This window comes from Mobula birostris, chromosome 19 (genome assembly GCF_030028105.1).
Source record: "Mobula birostris isolate sMobBir1 chromosome 19, sMobBir1.hap1, whole genome shotgun sequence".
Lineage (NCBI taxonomy): Eukaryota > Metazoa > Chordata > Chondrichthyes > Myliobatiformes > Myliobatidae > Mobula > Mobula birostris.
In genome coordinates this window covers 39,123,295-39,144,682 of record NC_092388.1, presented here as the reverse complement: position 1 = coordinate 39,144,682, position 21,388 = coordinate 39,123,295, and the positions used below count along the sequence as shown (strand labels likewise).

Below are 21,388 nucleotides of genomic sequence, written 5' to 3'. Positions count from 1 at the left end.
TTTCAATATGCCTGCCAGCATTCTCCGTCAAGTCAATAAGCTTTGTAGGTGCGTAGTGTAGTGGTCAGAAGTAGTAAAAATACATCTTTTAACTCCTCTATTCAACTCCTAGTATCATCTATTCATTGCTTCAAAATCCTCTCACCAGAAATTGGCAATATCAGTTAATCAAACATTAAAGTTGAATTAATTTGATTCACAATTTCAGGATGTCATTCAGCAAGTACTGCACTCGGTTTTTCAAATACTTAATCATGTGTTTCCTATTAAAATGGATATGACATTAAGACCATAAGATATAGGAGAAGCAGGCTATTCGGCCCATCAAGTCTGCTCCACCATTCAATCATGGGCTGATCCAATTCCTCCAGTCAGTCTCACTCCCCTGCCTTCTCCCCATACCCTTTGATGCCCTGGCTAATCAAGAACCTATCTACCTCTGCCTTAAATACACCCAATGACTTGGCCTCCATAGCTGCTCGTGGCAACAAATTACACAGATTTACCACCCTCTGACTAAAGTAATTTCTCTGCATCTCTGTTCTAAATGGTCATCCTTCAATCCTGAAGTCGTGCCCTTTTGTCTTAGAATCCCCTACTATGAGAAATAACTTCAACATATCTAATCTGTTCAGACCTTTTAACATTCAGAATGTTTCTATGAGATCCCCCCCTCATTCTCCTGAATTCCGGGGAATACAGCCCAAGAGCTGCCAGACATGCCTCATAGGTAACTCTTTCATTCCTAGAAACATTCTCGTGAATCTTCTCTAAACCCTCTCCAATGTCAGTATATCCTTTCTAAAATAAGGAGCCCAAAACTGCACACAATACTCCAAGCGTCATCTCACAAGTGCCTTATAGAGCCTCAACATCACACCCCTGCTCTTATATTCTATACCTCTAGAAATGAATGCCAACAGTGTATTCGCCTTCTTCACAACCGACTCAACCTGGAGGTTAACCTTTCAAGTATCCTGCACAAGGACTCCCAAGTCCCTTTGCATCTCTGCATTTTGAATTCTCTCCCCATCTAAATAATAGTCTGCCCACTTATTTCTTCCACCAAAGTGCATGACCATACACTTTCCAACATTGTATTTCATTTGCCACTTCTTTACCCACTCCCCCTAAACTATCTAAGTCTCTCTGCAAGCTCTCCTTTTCCTCAACACTACCCGGTCCTCCACATACCTTTGTATCACCAGCAAACTTAGCCACAAATCCACTAATCCCATTAGCCCAAATCATTGGCATACATCGTAAAAAGCAGCAGTCCCAACACTGACCCCTGTGGAGCACCACTGGTAACCAGCAGCCAGCCAGAATAGGATCCCTTTATTCCTACTCTGTTTTCTGCCGATCAGCCAATGCTCCACCCATGCTAGTAACTTCCCTGTAATTCCATGAGATCTTATCCTACTAAGCAGCCTCACGTGCGGCACCTTGTCAAAGGCTTTCTGAAAATCCAAGTACACCACGTCTACTGCAACTCCTTTATCTACCCTGTTTTTAATTTCCTCAAAAAAATTGCATTAGGTTTGTCAGGAAGGATTTTCCTTTCAGGAAGCCATGCTGGTTTTGGCCTATCTTGTCATGTGCCTCCAGGCACTCTGTGATCTCATCCCTAACAATTGATTCCAACAACTTCCCAACCACTGATGTCAAGCTAACAGGTCTATAGTTTCCTTTCTGCTGCCCCCCACCCTTCTTAAATAGTGGAGTAACATTTGCAATTTTCCAGTCATACGGTAAAATGCCAGAATCTATCGATTCTTGAAAGATCACCGTTAGTGCCTCCGCAATCTCTCCAGCTACTTCCTTCAGAACCCGAGGGTGCATTCCATCAGGTCCAAGAGATTTATCCACCCTGACCATTAAGCTTCCTGAGCACTTTCTCAGTTGTAATATACACTGCACAGACTTCACTTCCCTGACACTCTTGAATGTCCAGTATACTGCAGACGTCTTCCACTATGAAGACTGATGCAAAATATGCATTCAGTTCTTCTGCCATCTCTGCGTCTCTCATTACAATATCTCCAGTGTCATTTTGTACTGGTCCTATATCTACCCTCGACTCTCTTTTACCCTTTATATACTTAAAAAAGCTTTTAGTATCTTCTTTGATATTAGTCACCAGCTTCCTTTCATAATTCATCTTTTCCTTCCTAATGACCTTCTTAGTTTCATTCTGCAAGTTTTTAAAAGCTTCCCAATGCTCTATCTTCCCACTAGCTCTGGCTTCCTTGTATGCCCTCTCTTTTGCTTTTATTTTGGCTCTGACTTCCCTTGTCAGCAACGGTAGTGTCCTTCTTTGAAAATTCCTTATTTGGAATATATCTGTCTTGCACTTCCCTCATTTTTCACAGAAACTCCAGCCATTGCTGCTCTGCTGTCCTTCCTGCAAATGTCCCTTTCCAGTCAAAACCATACAGCAAATCATTTGTTTTAAACTATTACTGATAAAGCTAGATTATGTACAGGCAAGGGAGGTTTAAACTAAAATGGAAATAAAATCAATTTCAGTGCTTGAATAGATAAACTTCTCACACTTTTTAGTCTAGCAATGAATTGAACTCAGTTACTTAAGAGTGAATTTAAAAGATAGAAAACTGCCTGGAAATGGTATCTGTTAACTGATTAATAGGACCGTTGAAGTATAATTCTGTAATTTTTGTTGGAGCATTCAGATACAAATATTCAGATGCAACCTCTTTGCAGTTATAGTTACAAAGCTTCCCAATAATCAATTTCAGCTAATGTGCAACGACTTCAGTATTTAAAAAGGCAGTTGGCATTGAACCTTGTCAGACTCTACAAGGGATGTGATGGCAGGGATGACAAATGCGTGGGGAGTGTTAGAAGTACACCCCCAGATTCACCAACCATGAGTGTAATATACTACTTCATGGAATTCACACCTGAATAGAGGCCCGAAGCATCATGAGGCTTTCAATGTTGGCAGTTAAATTCTGAACACTCAGAAATATCAACATATGCCTTAAGTATTACAAGTTCATAAACCACTGTATATGAATGTTTTCAATGGGTCTTCAGTTGCCCTGGCATCAGTTGTCATACTTGAGGCTCTGAACTGTTGATGGGTATAGGGATGAGACTGGTGGGATTGCTCTGTTTGGAACCAGAATGGGTTCAATGGACTGAACAACCTCCTTCTGTGTCATAGTAAGTGATGTTGCCTTGCAGATCAAAGCAGGAGTTTAGGCCACTGTTGGCATGCTTATCTTTCTGCTAACAGAGGATTGATTACTCTGCTGCAAAGCATATAACAACTAGAACAAAAGAGAAAACCTTTAAAACTAATAATTAGAGACTGCAGAGGAGGTTATACTATATGTGGCTTGTCATCTAGTTAAACTATAGGAATTAAGTTTACCTTTTGATCTGATCTATTTGTGTCAATACAGCGTTAACTACTCGAATGGCATCAGATGGCTCTGTGCCAGCCTTTGAAATATTCCTGGCAGCTGTCAAACTTTCAACCTGCAGCACAAGAGACAGCAAGTGACTAAATAATGAAACAGTTGCTCTTTCAAAAATAAAGTTATTAATCAAACTTCTCCTTCAGTTAAAATAAAAACGTCACAGGAACTTTAGCATAATTGTGTTAACAGATTTAATTTTTACATCCTTTGATAAGTTCTGCTTTTAATGACATTTCACTAGAGAAGGGCAGGAATATCATTTCTTTTTTAAAAAAGCAAAGGGAACAACACATTACAAGTTAGCCACGCACTTCCTATGTGGATAATGGAGGAAGTTACTCCAAAATATGAAAGAAAAATTAATTTGACAGCCCGTTTAGATCTCTTCATATTTCCAAGGATTGCAAATTCAACTTTGAAACTCATGACCTAGAATGAATCACCTAGATTTATTAAAAGAATTTTCTCCCTTTCTGTTGTTCCCAATGATAAACAGCAAAAATCAAGGATTAGCAATACAAACATGCAAAGTGGACAGCAAAAACAAGTTACTGCATATTCAATGGTAATGGTAAATTTCTGGTGAATTACAAGTGTACGGGGGTTTCGATTTTTATGTTACTGCGGAGGCTAATTAAAATGGCGTTTTTGTTATGTTAATCTGGAGAATGCGGCTTTGTTGTGCTTTAACGCTGAGAAAGTTTGTGCTAGCAGCTTATTGTGGTCTAGAGGGTGATAAGGGGGTGCTATTAACCAATTGGGATAGTTGTTATGGTTTTGGTGTATTTGAAGATACTGCTTGCGAGGGGGTTTGGGGGCAGAAGGCGGGAGAGCGATACAGAGGATGGACGAGGTGCTGTGAGTTCGCTAACGGGGTCGGACCCCGAGCGGGACGTTCGGCGAGGAGACGGAGACGGACTCGTGCGGAGCGTCTGGTCGACCACCGTTGTTGGTCCCAGGCGGCCAGTCGAGGTGGTCCGAGGGGGTCGCAGGGTGAAGAAGAAGGTCCTTGAGCTCCAACGATTTTTGTGCACGAAGAGATTGAACTTTGATAAGTGTGGCGCCTCTTATTTTCCTTTTATATTTTATTCTCTTTTAATTATATAGTTCCAGTAATATCTATAAACTGTAAATCATTTAATTGCATCTGGTGTAATGTCTGTTATTTGGGCGGGGTGGGGTACCTCACACAGCATCCACACAAACTAATTACCCAGTTTGCCGGGGCCAAGGCTGTTTCCCTAGACGACAGCGAGCCGAGCGACCCTGAGGGTGGCCAGGGGGGCTACACAATGAAAAAAAATGACTATAAAACTGGCCCTTTGTTGGTAAAAGGACAGTTTAAGCCATATTTGCATAAATAAGATTTAGAAGACAACTCAGATTTTGTAGCACAGAAGTATTTGGACAATATGTTCTGAGGTGGAACTTGTGTTCTTGAATTTTCTTTCTACTTTATATCATAGCATTCAAAACAAAAATAATCTAGAAAATATCTACCCAAGGTAATCTGAAATTCTCAGTAGTTCTGTTGAATCATCTTACCTCGTCAATTAAAACAAATACAAGGGATTCTGCATCCATTATTAAGTCCCGAATAGTTTGAAACATCTTTGAAACAAGTTTTCCGCTCTGTTTAAATGATATTTTAATCAAAATTCAGTTAGTAGGATACTACATCACTGTTGCAAAATGAAAGAAATAGTTTTACAGAATAAAACAATTAAGGGGTAGAAGTTAAATTATGCAGTGCATCTGTATGTGTTCCACATCCTCATTTGTGCACAATTCTGATCTAGTCTCATGCCCATATATAACATACCTGTGATCTCCTCATTAAATCACAAATGTTTGTGCACACATCCAAAAAACATAGCATTAATAACAATTCACATGTGATGCCGATGGTATAATGTGCCACTGTTTCCATACTGGAAGGCATGGTTCTATGCAAATCTGAGTGCAAGGACCAGGATGCACTCCCCTCACTGTTTCTCAGTGCACAGCCTTTCAAGATGGCCTTGCAAGTGACCCAAGATTTATGTCAATCACCCTCTATTCTTTATCAAATCCTTCAAAGCAGAAACATTCTGCTCACGGTTCACTCATGGCTGATAACACAGCAAGTACAAACCCTGACAATAACATACTATTCACAGAATGCAAAATCTAAGCTTGTGAATGGCAAGAAGAGTAATGGGACATTCTCCTAACTTTCTGGCAGCTCATTTGTATATATTTGTTTAATGTGCTTGATAGTACTGCCAATGATCTTATGAATAATTAGGCTCAACTATTGTGAAGCCTAATTTTTTGTTGACTCATCTAGGACATAAAAGAGAAATTAGACACAAACATCAACTTAGAATTGATAAAATAACCAGCAGGCATGATAGATTTACTAAACTTCAGTCAGTAATTATCTTAAATAATTAACTTTAGTGATCAAAATTGAAAATATTTAGCAAGAGCTTAAAGCAAGATTCTGGGGTGTAAAAGGCAAGGCTTATAAGATTGCAATTTCTTGTTTGCAAGTTCATTTTTCACAAGAAAATAATCACAAAAATGTGAATAAGTACTGGGCATACTTACCTCTGAAAACCATTTGGAGAAGAGACTGTGGCTGTTGATTTCAATTAGTTGTCCATACCGGTACCTGAAAGACACAGTTGCAATAACATTTGATTTTATTAGCCTCCTCAATTATTTTCAATTACTGATGAAGTCTCCATCTTTCCTCATGTCATTCACACTAAAAACTTTAAATTAAATATGGCTCAATAAAATGACTGGGCGACGAAATCTGGGCCTGGAGCAATCGCTGGAAAGAGCAGTCTAGGACCAGAGCCTTTCGTAGCAGCAGTGACTGGGTCTAAGTGTGAGGTACTATATGCTGTTTAGACATTTAAATGCTGGCCCAAATCGGAGATGAGAGCCGATTTCACTCACTCTCCACGATCTTCACTCCTCTCTCCATTCGCTGTTTTGTCACTGGGTCAACTTAAACACTGGCCTAGATAACTGAAAAGACAGGGCGTGGGTCAAGACGAGAGCCAATTTTACTCATTCTCTGCAATGGTCATCTCCATGGCACTAAGGCTATGAAGACTGCCCCAGCTGCTGTGCTCCGTGCTTGCTAATATGATGAACTCATAAGCTAGGCTTTAGGTCTGCTCCTGAGTTCAGATCCAAGGACTAATTTTTCATTTGGAATGCTGCTGTTTGCATGATTTGTATTTTTTCCTGTGCATTGAGTGTTGGTTTTTTAATTTGTATTACTTTTTCCCCTTTAATTGGGCTCTTTAGGGTTTCTAGCCTTGCGGCTACCTGTGAGCAAACAAATCTCGAGGTTCTATAATTTATATATTCTTTTATAATAGATGACTCTTGAATCTTAAAAATACCAGTCGTGCTCTTCACTGCCAGCAGTTTTTTTTTGTTAAATACCAGCAAATAAACATAGAATACTACAAAGTTTATTGCAATAGCTTAATTCAATATAACATTAACTTTGTGATCTCTCACCGGTGAGAAAATCGAATAGTGAGTTTTTGAGCCAGTGCCTTACATAAAGACGTTTTCCCAGTTCCTGGGGGACCTATTTTAAAGAGACAAAACAGTACAATATTAACACTTATCTTGCAGTGATTACTGCATTATGATCAGGAATGCGCTGCACAAAGAAGTAATGTAAGTAGATTTAATAGCAAATTTCAATTGGGAAGTGGAGACATAATTGAAAGAAAAGGTAAAGATAGGAGAGGATGCGGCTCTTAAGTGCAGATGGCCCAGGTAACCAACCCTCAAGGGAGCGTGAGGCAATCAATCTTGGAATGACTTTTCTCACTTCCCTCCCAGCTAGCTCACTTCCACAAAAGAAACCACAATAGCCTATATAATCCGGAAAAAAATTTCTTCATTTCAACATAGATATGATTTTTGGCAAGTCTCTGCCATGTTATCATAATGAAACACTTTTTCCCAGTACACGTATGTATTCAAATATACTTTAAAGTGTAGATTTTATGCAGCAATCATGAATGCAAATTCTGTACCTCGGTGAAAAGGCTTAAGTATTTTTCTGTAAGCTAAGTTCCGAAACACTATTTTAAACAACTAGTCCATTTCCTTTGGGTCACGATTTAATAAAGCAAAGAATTTATTTCATCATTTTCTTTTCACCTTTAAAGACAATCTTCAACTTCTTTTAAAAGCTCTTTGTACAGCTGGGAAATATTTTCTGCATTATTCATGCAGAATCTTAAACTGTTTCTAAACCAGGTAGTTCAAGCAGATTTTGTGTGTGTTGCTCAAATCAAATAGTATGGTTGTAAAATAGAAGATAACATTGTTGTTCAAATCTAATTGTCTCAAAGTGCTTGACACCAACATTCAGTACTCAACTACCTAGCATTCTATTTTCGACTCCTGTTTTACACCATTGCTTTCTAATGATTTCCAGATTGCAGACTTGCTGTTCACCAAATATCTACCCTAAATACAAGAGATTCTGCAGATGCTTGACACCCACAGAACATACAAAATGATGGAGAAACACTGGTCAGGCACCATCTATGGAAATGAATAAATAGTCAACATTCTGGGCTGAGACCCTTCTTCAGGACTGAAAAGGAAGGGGAAGATACCAGAATAAAAACATGGTGGGGGGGAAGGAGAATAAGCTAGGTGATAGGTGAAGCCAGGTGGGAAAGATAAAGGGCTGGAAAAAGGGAACTTGATAGGAGAGTGGACCATGAGAAAAAGGGAAGGAAGGGCACCAGTAGGAGGCTATAGGCAAATGAGGAGAAGAGTTAAGAAGCTAGAGTGGGGAATAGAAGAGGGAATGGGGTGGAGGGAAAAAAATTACCAGGAAGAGAAATTGATGTGCATGCCATCAGGTTGGAGGCTATCTAGACGTTATATAACGTGTTGCTCTTCCACCCTCAGAGTGGCCTCATTGAGGCAGAAGAGGAGACCATGGACTGACGTGTCAGAACAGGAATAGGTATGGGAATTAAAATGGTCGGCCACAGTAAAATTCTGCTTTTGGCAATTTATATCTGGTCTCAGTGTAGAGGGAGCCACGTTGGCATATTTTTCCAATACAAATCATTGACAAGTACAAGGAGCAGGAAATCTTTACTGACTGGAGTGTTGAAAGGAAAAAAAAACATCAGTTTTGACCCTGTTCTTTTACCCAATTCTATAGTGGTTCTAAAGCTGAGAAAATACTCACAAATTATCAGATTAAATGTGGTGGTATGCATTATAATTTCTAACCTCACAAACCAATGCATTTTGAAAGTTCCAATTTGGATACATTATACTTAACAAAATGGTTTTAAAATCTGGAGGAAATCGATATCTACATGAACAAATACCCAGATGCATAGAGGATCCACTGATGGCAGTAATATTAGGAGATGGAGCATGTCAAATTAACTGGTGTACTAAGACAAAATATATTAATAACAGCAAACGAGCCAAGACTAACCATGGAGCAGCACCACTCGATTCCATGTAATCAGATTGCTGTCAACATTTCTGTCAGAAAACAGCAAGGTGGTTGAGACGTACTCAAGTAACTGGAAGAAATTAGTTATTGTAGGTTAGCATGTAAAAGAATATCCAGTTCAAGCATATTCTAAAAAAATAAAGTAGATAAATTCAATCAGACTTTGAAAAATAGAGAAAACTGCCAAAAACAAGTGTTTTATTGCATTTAAACATCCACAGTACTAATTATTAAACATTTTCCTGCTTTTACTGTACATATAAAAAATTCAATGCTGCCCCGCCACACTAACCATTTCTCATCCTATCAATATCATTATTCCTAGTTTCTTGACATTGTTTAGCTCAAGTGTCAAACTATTGTCCTCTTCTCAGTCTCTGCATTTCTACAATTATACAGCTGAACATTTGGCCACTTTTGAGTTATTGTTCCAATGATTATCAATACCCGATAGAGCTTTACAATTGATGACCAATGACAACTTTCCAGGGAATTATTTTGCAAGTGAGTATTCCTGATGGCACTGAAGTATCGAAGGTTATTTTTAAAGAAATGAGGGGAGATTGATACCAACATGAAGGACTGATATAGAATATTAGAAATATATCAGAAAGCAATTTGAATGAAATTAATATTTTTGAGGGTATTCCAAATAAATATTCCTAAATGCATCTACAAGTCTAAAACAATAACACTATAAATAAACTCTACAAAACCAATGTAGTGTTGTAACTTTTGGAATCACTTACTTGTGATTTAACTTCACTATCATATACCAAACTCTCCCAGAGTCCATGAAATTCACCTATAAAGATGGGATTTAAAAAAGTATATTTAGTGACATATAGCAATAATTTCAGTGCATAAATTTCTAAAACATATAGCTGTTTTTCTACAAGTACTCCCGTATATGATGAAAAATTCAGTTTTAACACACTTTTTAGGACAATAAATTACCAGTCAGATAATATGCATACCATGATTCTTATAAACAGCTAAAGTAAATTTAACTGTTATTCTTTGCAGACATACATTATGCAGACAGGTGAGCATAATCCAATTAGATTCAAAAATAGTCTGAACACTCAGTGCTGTACATCTTCTAGCAATGAATTGAAGAATACCTTCAACAGTTTTATAAAATCTTGTAAAGATTTTTGATTTTATTAATTATTCTTAAACTAAGAGCATCAAAAAATTTTATATATACATACATACACACACACACAAATATATATACATATATATATATAAAACTATTTTTACCAAGAAGTATTTAATTCTGTTCCTCAAAATGTGTTCTGCTACCTTGAAAAAATGGCTCTGATTGCAAAAGGTTAATTTGAAAGGCTTGCAAAGGATCTAACAAGGTACTAAAAGTAGAAAAAGAGATGAACCAAAGGCACTGTTCCTAAGTCACAGAATCATGTAACACAGATGTTTTGTCCATTGAGTCTGTCCCAAATCTTCAGTGAAGTTTTGCATTAAGCTTTAAGACCTTGGCCTCAGTACTTTCTTGTGTAATTAGATCCTCGATGCCCTCATTTGGCAACAACACCTCCTCCACAAGCTCCAACAGCACAGGTGCATCTCAAGGCTGTGTGCTCAGCCCTGTGCTCTACTCATTTTACCTTTACGACTGTGTGGGTAAGTACAGCTCCAATGCCATATTCAAGTTTGCTGACGACATCACTGTCGTAACCATCTGGCCCATCGAGTCTGCTCTGTCATTTAATCATGACTGATCCTTTTTTTCTGTCCCCTCAACCTCAGTTCCTGGCCTTCTCCCTGTAACCTTTGATGCCATATCCAATCAAGAACCTATCAATCTCTGCCTTAAATACACCCAATGACCTGGCCTCCTCACAGCTGCATGTGGCAACAAATTCCACAAATTCACCACCCTTTGGCTAAAGAAATTTCTCCACATCTCTGTTTTGAAAGGGTGTCCAGGATACTGAGGCTATGCCCTCTTGTCCTAGACTCTCCCACCATGGGAACAATCCTTTCCACATCTACTCTGTCTAGGCCTTTCAACATTCAAAATGTTTCAGTGACATCCCCCTCATCCTTCTGAATTCCAGCAAGTACAGAGCCATCAAATGTTCCTCATATGATAACCCTTCCATTCCGGAATTGAAGGAGTTGAAAATCTGGCTAAGTGGTGCCACAACAACAACCTCTTAGTCAATATCAGCAAGATCAAGGTGCTAATTATTGACTTCAGAAGGATGAAACCGAAGGTCCATGTGTCAGTCTTCACTGGGGAAATCTGAGGTGGAGAGAGTCAGCAACTTTAAATTCCTTGGTATTATTACTTCAGAGGACCTGTCCTGGTAGTGGCACACTTCTACTTCCTTAGAAGTTTGTGAAGATTCAGCATGACATCTGGAACTTTGACAAACTTCTAGAGATGTGTGATGCTTGCATCACAGCCTAGTGTGGAAACACCAATGCCCTTGAACAGAAAATCCTACAAAAAAACAGTGGATATGGCCCAGTCCATCATGGGTAAAGCCAACTCCATCATTGAGCAAATCTACAGAGCGTTGTCGCAGCAGAGCAGCATGCATCATCAGGAACCCCACCACCCAAGTCATGCTCTCTTCTCACTGCTACCATCAGGAAGGTGGTACAGGAACCTTAGGACTCATACTATCATTTTCAGGAACAGTTATTACCCCTCAACCATCAGGCTCTTGAATCAGAGGGGATAAATAACTTTACTCAATCTCACTTGCCCCGTCAATGAATTGTTCCCACAACTAATGGGTTCACTTTCAAGGAATCTTCATATGTTCTCAATATTGATTGCTTAATTATTATTACTTCTTTTTTTCCCGCCCACAGAACTGAAGGTTATGGCATGTTTTTTTGTTTCTCACACCTTTTTCTGTAAACTCTAGAGACTGCTATGTGTGAAAATCCCAAATCAGTAGTTTCTGACATACTCAAACCATCCCATCTGACACCAACAATCATTCCATGGTCAGTCATTTTAATCATATTTTCCCCATTCTGATATTTGGTCTGAACAATAACTGAATCTCTTCACTATGTCTGCATGCTTTTATGTATTTAGTCGCTTTCACATGATTGGCTGAGTAGCTATTTGCATTAACAAGCAGGCGTACAGGTGTACCTAATAAAGTGGCCAATGAGTGTATCTTCATTCAAATCATTGCTATAAATTGTTTACTACTGAGGCTCCAACATCAGTCTCTGTGGCAAGCACTGGACACAGCTTCTCAACCCGAAAATGACAAATTTATTCTTTGTTTTCTATTAACTATTGTACAATTCACTCCAGTGATGCTAAACCCAGATACAAACCCTTTTGAGAGATAGTACCAAAACTGATTTTTAACCTTTTCAGGTAGAGAATTTTACAACCTTTGAACAAGACGACACTATAATTTGGTCATCACTAATAGACAAACATTATCACAAATAATGAAAGTTTAACAACCTGAAATACTAACTTCCTTTTTTTTTCCCTATACACATGTTGAATGTTTCCAGCTTTACACATTTAGTGTTCAGAGTCAGAATCAGGTTTATTATCACTGGCATGTGACGTGAAATTTGTTAACTTAGTAGCAGCAATTCAATGCAATACATAACCTAGCAGAGAAAAAATTAACAATAATAAAAATAATAATAAATAAACAAGTAAATCAATTACGTAACACACATCAAAGTTGCTGGTGAATGCAGCAGGCCAGGCAGCATCTCTAGGAAGAGGTGCAGTCGACGTTTCAGGCCGAGACCCTTCGTCTCTAGTCCTGACGAAGGGTCTCAGCCTGAAAAGTCAACTGCACCTCTTCCTAGAGATGCTGCCTGGCCTGCTGCATTCACCAGCAACTTTGATGTGTGTTGCTTGAATTTCCAGCATCTGCAGAATTCCTGTTGTTTGCGTTTAAAATCAATTACGTATATTGAATAGATATTAAAAAACATGTAAAGACAAATACTGTATCTTTTAAAAAAAAGTGAGGTCATGTCCAAAGATTCAATATCCATTTAGGAATCAGATGGCAGAGGGGAAGAAGCTGTTCCTGAATTGTTGAGTCTGTGCCTTCAGGCTTCTGTACCTCCTACCTGATGGTAACAGTGAGAAAAGGGCATGCCCAGGGTGCTGGAGGTCATTAACAATGGACGCTGTCTTTCTGAGACACCGCTTCCTGAAGATGTCCTTCCTATAGTGAGGCGACCAGAACTGGACACACTACTCCAAGTGTGGCCTAACCAGAGTTTTATAGAGCTGCATCATTACATCGTGACTCTTAAACTCTATCCCTTAACTTAAGAAAGCTAACACCCCATAAGCTTTCTTAACTACCCTATCTACCTGTGAGCTTTCTTAATTACCCTATCTACCTATGTTAGGACTAGGTTAGATCCTCAGAGATCTTGACGCTCAGAAATGTGAAGCTGCTCATTCTCTCCACTTCTGGTAGCAGCGGAGGTACTGAGGAGCAGATTGGAAGGCAGATTTTGGAAGGGTGCAAAAATAACAGGGTTGTTATCTTGGGTGACTTTAACTTCCGTAATATTGATTGGCACCTGATTAGTTCCAAGGTTTGGACGGGGCAGAGTTTGTTAAGTGTGTCCAGGACAGATTATTGACAGGCCGACTCGGGGGAATGCCACACTAGATCTAGTATTAGGTAACGAACCAGGTCAGGTCACAAATCTCTCAGTGGGTGAGCACCTGGGGGACAGTGACCATCACTCCCTGGCCTTTAGCATTATCATGGGAAAGGATAGAATCAGAGAGGACAGGAAAATTTTTAATTGGGGAAGGGCAAATTATGAGGCTATAAGGCTAGAACTTGCAGGTGTGAATTGGGATGATGTTTTTGCAGGGAAATGTGCTATGGACATGTGGTCAATGTTTAGAGATCTCTTGCAGGATGTTAGGGATAAATTTGTCCCAGTGAGGAAGATAAAGAATGGTAGGGTGAAGGAACCTGGGTGACAGGTGAGGTGGAAAATCTAGTCAGGTGGAAGAAGGCAGCATACATGAGGTTTAGGAAGCAATGTCTATTCAGGAATATGGGGTAGCAAGAAAGGAGCTTAAGACGGGGCTGAAAAGAGCAAGAAGGGGGCATGAGAAGGCCTTGGCGAGTAGGGTAAAGGAAAACCCCAAGGCATTCTTCAATTATGTGAAGAACAAAAGGATGACAGGAGTGAAGGTAGGACCAATTAGAGATAAAGGTGGGAAGATGTGCCTGGAGGCTGTGGAAGTGAGCAAGGTCCTCAATGAATATTTCTTTGGTATTCACCAATGAGAGGGAACTTGATGACGGTGAGGACAATATGAGTGAGGTTGATGTTCTGGAGCATGTTGATATTAAGGGAGAGGAGGTTTTGGAGTTGTTAAAATACATTAGGATGGATAAGTCCCCGGGGCCTGACGGAATATTCCCCAGGCTGCTCCACGAGGCGAGGGAAGAGATTGCTGAGCCTTTGGCTAGGATCTTTAGGTCCTCGTTGTCTACAGGAATTGTACCGGAGGACTGGAGGGAGGTGAATGTTGTCCCCTTGTTCAAAAAGGCAGCTGGGATTGTCCGGATAATTATAGACCAGTGAGCCTTACATCTGTGGTGGGAAGGCTGTTGGAAAAGATTCTTAGAGATAGGATCTATGGGCATTTACAGAATCATGGTCTGATCAGGGACAGTCAGCATGGATTTGTGAAGGGCATATCCTGTCTAACGAGCCTGATAGAGTTCTTTCAGGAGGTGACCAGGCATATAGAAGAGGGTAGTGCAGTGGATGTGATCTATATAGATTTTAGTAAGGCATTTGACAAGGTTCCACACGGTAGGCTTATTCAGAAAGTCAGAAGGCATGGGATCCATGGAAGTTTGGCCAGATGGATTCAGAATTGGCTCGCCTGCAGAAGGCAGAGGGTCGTGGTGGAAGGAGTACATTCGGATTGGAGGGTTGTGACTAGTGGTGTCCAACAAGGATTTGTTCTGGGCCCTCTACTCTTTGTGATTTTTATTAATGACCTGGATGTGGGGGTAGAAGGGTGGGTTGGCAAGTTTGCAGACAACACAAAGGTTGGTGGTGTTGTAGATAGTGTAGAGGATTGTCAAAGATTGCAGAGAGACATTGATAGGATGCAGAAGTGGGCTGAGAAGTGGCAGATGGAGTTCAACCCGGAGAAGTGTGAGGTGGTACACTTTGGAAGGACAAACTCCAAGGCAGAGTACAAAGTAAATGGCAGGATACTTGGTAGTGTGGAGGAGCAGAGGGATCTGGGGGTACATGTCCACAGATCCCTGAAAGTTGCCTCACAGGTAGATAGGGTAGTTAAGAAAGCTTATGGGGTGTTAGCTTTCATAAGTCGAGGGATAGAGTTTAAGAGTCGCGAGCTAATGATGCAGCTCTATAAAACTCTGGTTAGGCCACACTTGGAGTACTATGTCCAGTTCTGGTCGCCTCACTATAGGAAGGATGTGGAAGCACTGGAAAGGGTACAGAGGAGATTTACCAGGATGCTGCCTGGTTTAGAGAGTATGGATTATGATCAGAGATTAAGGGAGCTAGGGCTTTACTCTTTGGAGAGGAGGATGATGAGAGGAGACATGATAGAGGTATACAAGATATTAAGGGGAATAGATAGAGTGGATAGCCAGCGCCTCTTCCCCAGGGCACCACTGCTCAATACAAGGGGACATAGCTTTAAGGTAAGGGGTGGGAAGTTCAAGGGGGATATTAGAGGAAGGTTTTTTTACTCAGAGAGTGGTTGGTGCGTGGAATACCCTGCCTGAGTCAGTGGTGGAGGCAGATACACTAGTGAAATTTAATAGAGTACTGGACAGGTATATGGAGGGATTTAATGTGAGGGGTTACATGGGAGGCAGGGTTTGAGGGTTGGCACAACAATGTGGGCTGAAGGGCCTGTACTGTGCTGTACTATTCTATATCTGATCCCTCTATGAAGATTGGTGTTCCTGTGTAAGCTTTAATTTCCAAGTTCTACTAGAAAAAAAATAAAAATATGATGGGCTGCTTGAATATTAATTGAAAATTGTTCAACTTGGAAACTCCGACATTAATGTTGTTTGCTTATAGGTCACTGCACAAGTAATAACCAGGAGGTTGTTTTGGGTGTTGAGATACATACCAGCAGGTAGAAGCCAGTTATTTGATGCAGGCATATTCTCCTCTTCCCCTTCCAGAATCTCAGGAGACGGACCTTCTTCATTCAGGTGGAATATATAAATTGAAAGATTGGATTTTGTCAGGTCAATAGGCTGCAAGAGACACATAACAAAATGATAAGAGCAGCGAGATGTTTAATAATTATGTAAAGATATATGTTGTGGTTTTGTATCCAAGAAGTGGAATAACTCAAAAAATAAGCACTGTCGAAAGATGATTTCCCCCCGTGAGGAAATGATTTATTTTTAATTTAAAAATTGCACTTAATTAACTTTAAACCTATGTACATGGGTAATAATGTATACCTAAAACCAAGAATTATATTTTTGTACTAATATTTCTTAAATTAATTTACAGAACATAAAATTTTTATAAGTCTCCACAAAATAGTATTCATGGGTTATATTTAAAATTTATTATTGATGTTTATTTTTCTGGAATCAATCTATTAAGATGTAGATATTTTAATATTTTTTTAAGCACTGCTGACAGACATCAGCACTCACATTACAGGGTAACAAATCACAGAAAGGGAAACATGATTAAAAATAATATTTGCTGATATAAAGCACTGGTAAAGTTTATGCTCATCTATTTCATTCAATGTCTGATTTGTAACTTCTGCCCTGCCCTCAAGTTCCAGTCCAGATGACGGTTCTTTACTTGAAGCACCAACTGTCTATTTCCCCCTACATACGCTGCCTGACCTGCTGAGTACCTCTAGTAGCTCGTTTTTTGCCCTGATTTCTATCAATTCAGCAGGGAATTGATTCTCCCTTGAGTGCCTGCCTGTACATTTTACTTGTCAGGTTCAGTAAATAAACTATGTTTCAGACATAGAAGACACAAAAGCTCCTAGTGGCCACAGCCCTCCAAGAACTGAAATGGGTTCCATCATCCCCATGACAGTCAGACTGGTGCATTTAATATTTCAGTACTATTTGAGTAATATTCTAAATATATTGTTTGACTAAGCATTCTTGGTTTAAGTAATTTATTACAGGTTTCATGTAATAGTGCATGAATGACATACGTATTAAGTGCTTCGTGCTAAATGTAAAATTAAGAATGCACACGAGTTATCCCAACTCAGTGTTTTTCTTTTGATTAATGCCTGGAGTTACCAAAACATAACAGTAGTGACAAGGAAATTTTAAACAAATCTGAGAAGAATACCTACCTGTTAAAGTGCAGCGAGACATTAAAGTTTTTTTTAAAAGCACAGTGAGACAGAGTTTTTTTTTAAAATAAAAGGCAGAAAACTGACAATTTTGCAGGTTCATGAACAGTGAGTACTGGAGGAAAATAATCTTAAACTTGGAAAACAAAGCAGAAATGATTGCCTACATCGTAAAGATAGACACGGTCAATTGCACAAAAGATTAGCTGAAATAGGTATACTGAACATATTAAGCAGAATTTTAAAGCAAATGAAATAGCCTACGAGAAGCGAGTGCCATATTTGCTGAGTGCATTGGGTTGAAAGGCATAATTTACTTAGACGTTTGACCGCTTCAAGCAGACCAGCTGAAATGAGCTTTGCTGATATTCTGAAAGTAATATAGGAACATTTAGAACCAAAATCACTGTTGATTACAGTACCCTTTAGGCTTCATAAGCAGAATCAAAAGGAAGGGGAGTCCATTTCAGCTTATTGAAGCGATTGTCTGAGCGTTGTCAGTTCAATGATGGACTTAATGATGCATTGAGACTTCATTAACTTTGTAGAATCTTACAAGAAAGCATTCAAAAACTGCTCCTAACTGAAGCACAACTTACATTTGAAAGAGCAGTTGAAATTGTTGTAGCAATAGAAACAGCAGAGACACATCTGAGTAGGAGTCATGAATGAAAATGAGTGCGAACAAAATTGCAACATCTAAACAGAAACTAGCCTAAACAAACAAATTGCATTATCAATGTTGCAGGAGCTCACATACACCAGACCAATGCAGGTTTAAGGGTGAAACTTGCAGAAAATGCAAAGTAAGACATACAAAAAGCATGTCAGGCAGGCAAAACTAAATGCATTGCACGAGGAAGATAAAAAGATAAAAAGTCAAGTTGCACTTTCAAAAAGAGCACTAATCAGCATGCTGTTGATGACAAATATGATGATGAGAATGATACGGGACTGCATATGCTTGAGATTTACAATGCGAAAACTAACAAGTGACAATATGACTGATACCAGAAGTGAAAGAAAAATTGAAATGAAACTGGGCACTGGCTCAGTTCTTTTCAGTCATACTACAAAAAGAGTTTGAATGGCATTTCAAAGATACTGAACTGAAACCTACAGATATCCAACTAGGAAATTATACTGAAGAAAAGATAACTCATGTGGGAATGGTATTTGTAACAGTTAAATACAACAACTAATAAGTCACATTGGGTAAAAAAAAAAGGGAGGGCCAGCATAGTGGGGCTGTGATTGGCTGAGACAACGACAAATTGGTTGGAGATCCATTCACAATGTGCATGCCACATCCCCTGTAATAGAGTGAACTGAAAGCAAGTTAAGAAAGGTACTGGATGATTCCACAGCAGTGTTCAAAATGGCACTGGACAACTCAAACATATGAAAGGTAAAATAGTGTTGAATAAAAATACCACACCCAAGTTTTACAAAGCCCTTCTGGTTCCTTATACCATCCGTGATAAAGTAGCTAGTGAGCTAGATCACATGGAGGCTGAAGTAATTCCTTCTAAGACTGAGTGGAGCCAAGGAGAATGGATCTGTCAGGACCTGTAGTGACTTTAAGGTCACCATCAACCCAGTACTGAAAGTAGATCAATACCCGCTGCCCAGGATAGAGGATGTCTTTGCAAATCTTTCTGGAGGAAAACACTTCAGCAAAGTGGACTTAACTGAGGCCTACCTATAGATGGAGATGAATGAGTCCAAAATGTTTCTCACCATAAATACTCAGAAAGAGCTTTATCACTATAATAGGTTTATTTTTGGAGTAACACCTGCGTCTGCACTCTGGCAGAAAGCTATGGACCAGATGTTGCAAGGCTGTCCAGGCACTGAGTATTACCTGGATGACATTTCTACAGGTAAGGATAGTGAGTTAGTTAGAGCTTCATTGTCATTGCTGAGGACAAGATTGCCATGCTACTCCATTCAATGCAAAACTGAACAGTGCACACTGGCATATCAATTACTAAAAACACAATGACTAAATTTAAAATAACAGAGTTATTTAGAATGACATCTATGTTACAACTGAATTAAACAACTCTGAAATTAAAAGAAACACTGGCTCACCCATTCAAGTGTTGCACATGTCCATGTTGTAGAATACATTAATTAAATATAAAAAGGCATCAAGAATTATGTTTATGTATCGTATATAGCACCTATTGTTCAGTTACACAACAGCCCTGGGGAAAATGTTGTTTTTCAGTCTGGATGTCCATGCAGAGATGTTTCTATATCTCCAGCTGCATGGTACAGATTGAACAGGTGTTTCCTGGGGTGGGGTGAGTCCATCATGATTTTGCAAGCCTGCCATAGACATTTGAGAGTTGTAGATGGCTTCCATAACTGGTAGTCATGACCCAGTGATGTTCTGTGCAGTCCTGATCATTCATTGGAGTGCTTTTGGTTGATCTTGTTGCAGCTAATGAACCAGAATGACATGCAGTAGGTCAGTATGCTCTCACTTACACATTGAGAAAAGTTTAACAGCAGCTTTCGGGGCAGATTTGCTCTCTTTAAACTCCCAAGGTACTATAGGCACTGCTAAACCTTTCCTACTATCAAGGCAGTGTTGGTGGTCCTCTGTGATGTTGTATGCTGCAGCGTTGCTGTGACTGTAAGCCGTATCCTGACCTCTGAATAGGTGCCGGACAATGTTGTTCATCCATGGCTTCAGATTTGTGAATACACGGATATTTTTATTGCTGGTGACATTGCCTAAACAATACTTGATATAGTACATGACTGTAGTGATGTGCTCCCCCAAGTCAGTTCCCAAATCATGCATTGCTTGGCATGCAAGCAGCTTCCAGCCGACGCAGTCCTGAAGCCGTGAGACAGCTCCCTCAAAACCTTATGCAACTGACTTAGTAATTGGTTTTAACTTGCTGGTAACTGGTCTGTAGGCTGGAATTAGAAATAAAAGACAGGTGGTCAAACAGTCCCAGATGAGGGCACAGATAAGCCCTGTATGCACCTGCAATATTGGTGTAAACCTGGTCCAGTGTATTGTGTAAAGTTGGCTCAGTTGAAATCACCTGCTACGATGAAGGTGCTGTCAGGGTGGACAGACAGTTGCTTATTAATAACATCACACACTTGTGTTAATGCTAACTTTATTGTTGGCTTGAGGTGGAATGAAGACCATTGTGAAGCGAACAACTGCGATTCCTCTTGTCGGCTGGAAAGGCCTGCAACTTAGGTTGGGACAGCAGTGACCATCAATGGTGAGACACAGTTCATGCACCAGGCATTGTTAACATGAATGCATCAGCCACCGCACGATTTCTTATCAGAATCTCACGTTCTGTTGACCCAAAGGCCATGCAGCCTGATAGTTCAATAACTGTGTTGGACACTTTATGATCCAGACAGATTTCAATGAAGATCATTACATATGAATCGAATAAATTCCTTTGCGTGATAAGTCTCAGTCAGATTTCATCCATTTTATTAGCGATTGATCAAGTGTTTACAATGATGACACTTGGAAGCAGGGGCTTGAAAAGTGTAGTTTTTAGCCGAGCTTAGCATGGATCCCAGCTCACTTATCACCTTCTGCTTCTTCTTGTGGCACTGTCTGTAATGCCTCCCGGTTTGGGCTGGTGACAATCCTCAGTATTATGGCAATCTCTAATGGTATGTGTTCTGAGAGAGTGAGCTGAGAGTTCTTACTACTCTTAATACACTTCATATTAATATTCAGAAGGTCCTTTTGGCTGTATCGTAGAACAAATGTCTGATTTGGAGAGTTTGAAGCCACTGGAAATATGCACGTTGCCATCTATGTTTGGAGATGACGAGGAACATCTCCGAAATCTGAAAATAGTGTTAAAAAGGTTAGGAGATTACGGTCTCGGAGCAAGCATCACTCACTGTGGTTACACCGTTGACGAACAAGAGTGCTGTGAAAATTCAAGTGGTGGATGTCCCAAAGCCAAAGGACATGTCACATTTGCAGTCCTTTTCAGGATTTGTCAATTACTTTAACAGATTTCTGCCAATCTTGGCTATAATGCTCCACCCCTTGAACTCATT

At 39.7% G+C, this 21,388-nt stretch overlaps 1 protein-coding gene across 3 annotated transcripts in view; it reads right to left on the bottom strand.

Annotated features, from left to right (window-relative positions):
* The window catches only part of trip13 (thyroid hormone receptor interactor 13), a 41,007-nt gene that overhangs the window by 14,515 nt on the left and 5,104 nt on the right, over positions 1 to 21,388 (bottom strand). For all 3 annotated transcript variants that reach the window (XM_072283050.1, XM_072283052.1, XM_072283051.1), the window contains exons 4-10: positions 16,106 to 16,235; positions 9,714 to 9,769; positions 8,944 to 9,034; positions 6,975 to 7,047; positions 6,042 to 6,105; positions 4,995 to 5,081; positions 3,401 to 3,507 (exon numbers count right to left, since the gene is read on the bottom strand). In XM_072283050.1, the coding sequence (XP_072139151.1) occupies positions 3,401 to 3,507; positions 4,995 to 5,081; positions 6,042 to 6,105; positions 6,975 to 7,047; positions 8,944 to 9,034; positions 9,714 to 9,769; positions 16,106 to 16,235 (608 nt within the window). The remainder of the gene's footprint in view (positions 1 to 3,400; positions 3,508 to 4,994; positions 5,082 to 6,041; positions 6,106 to 6,974; positions 7,048 to 8,943; positions 9,035 to 9,713; positions 9,770 to 16,105; positions 16,236 to 21,388) is intronic.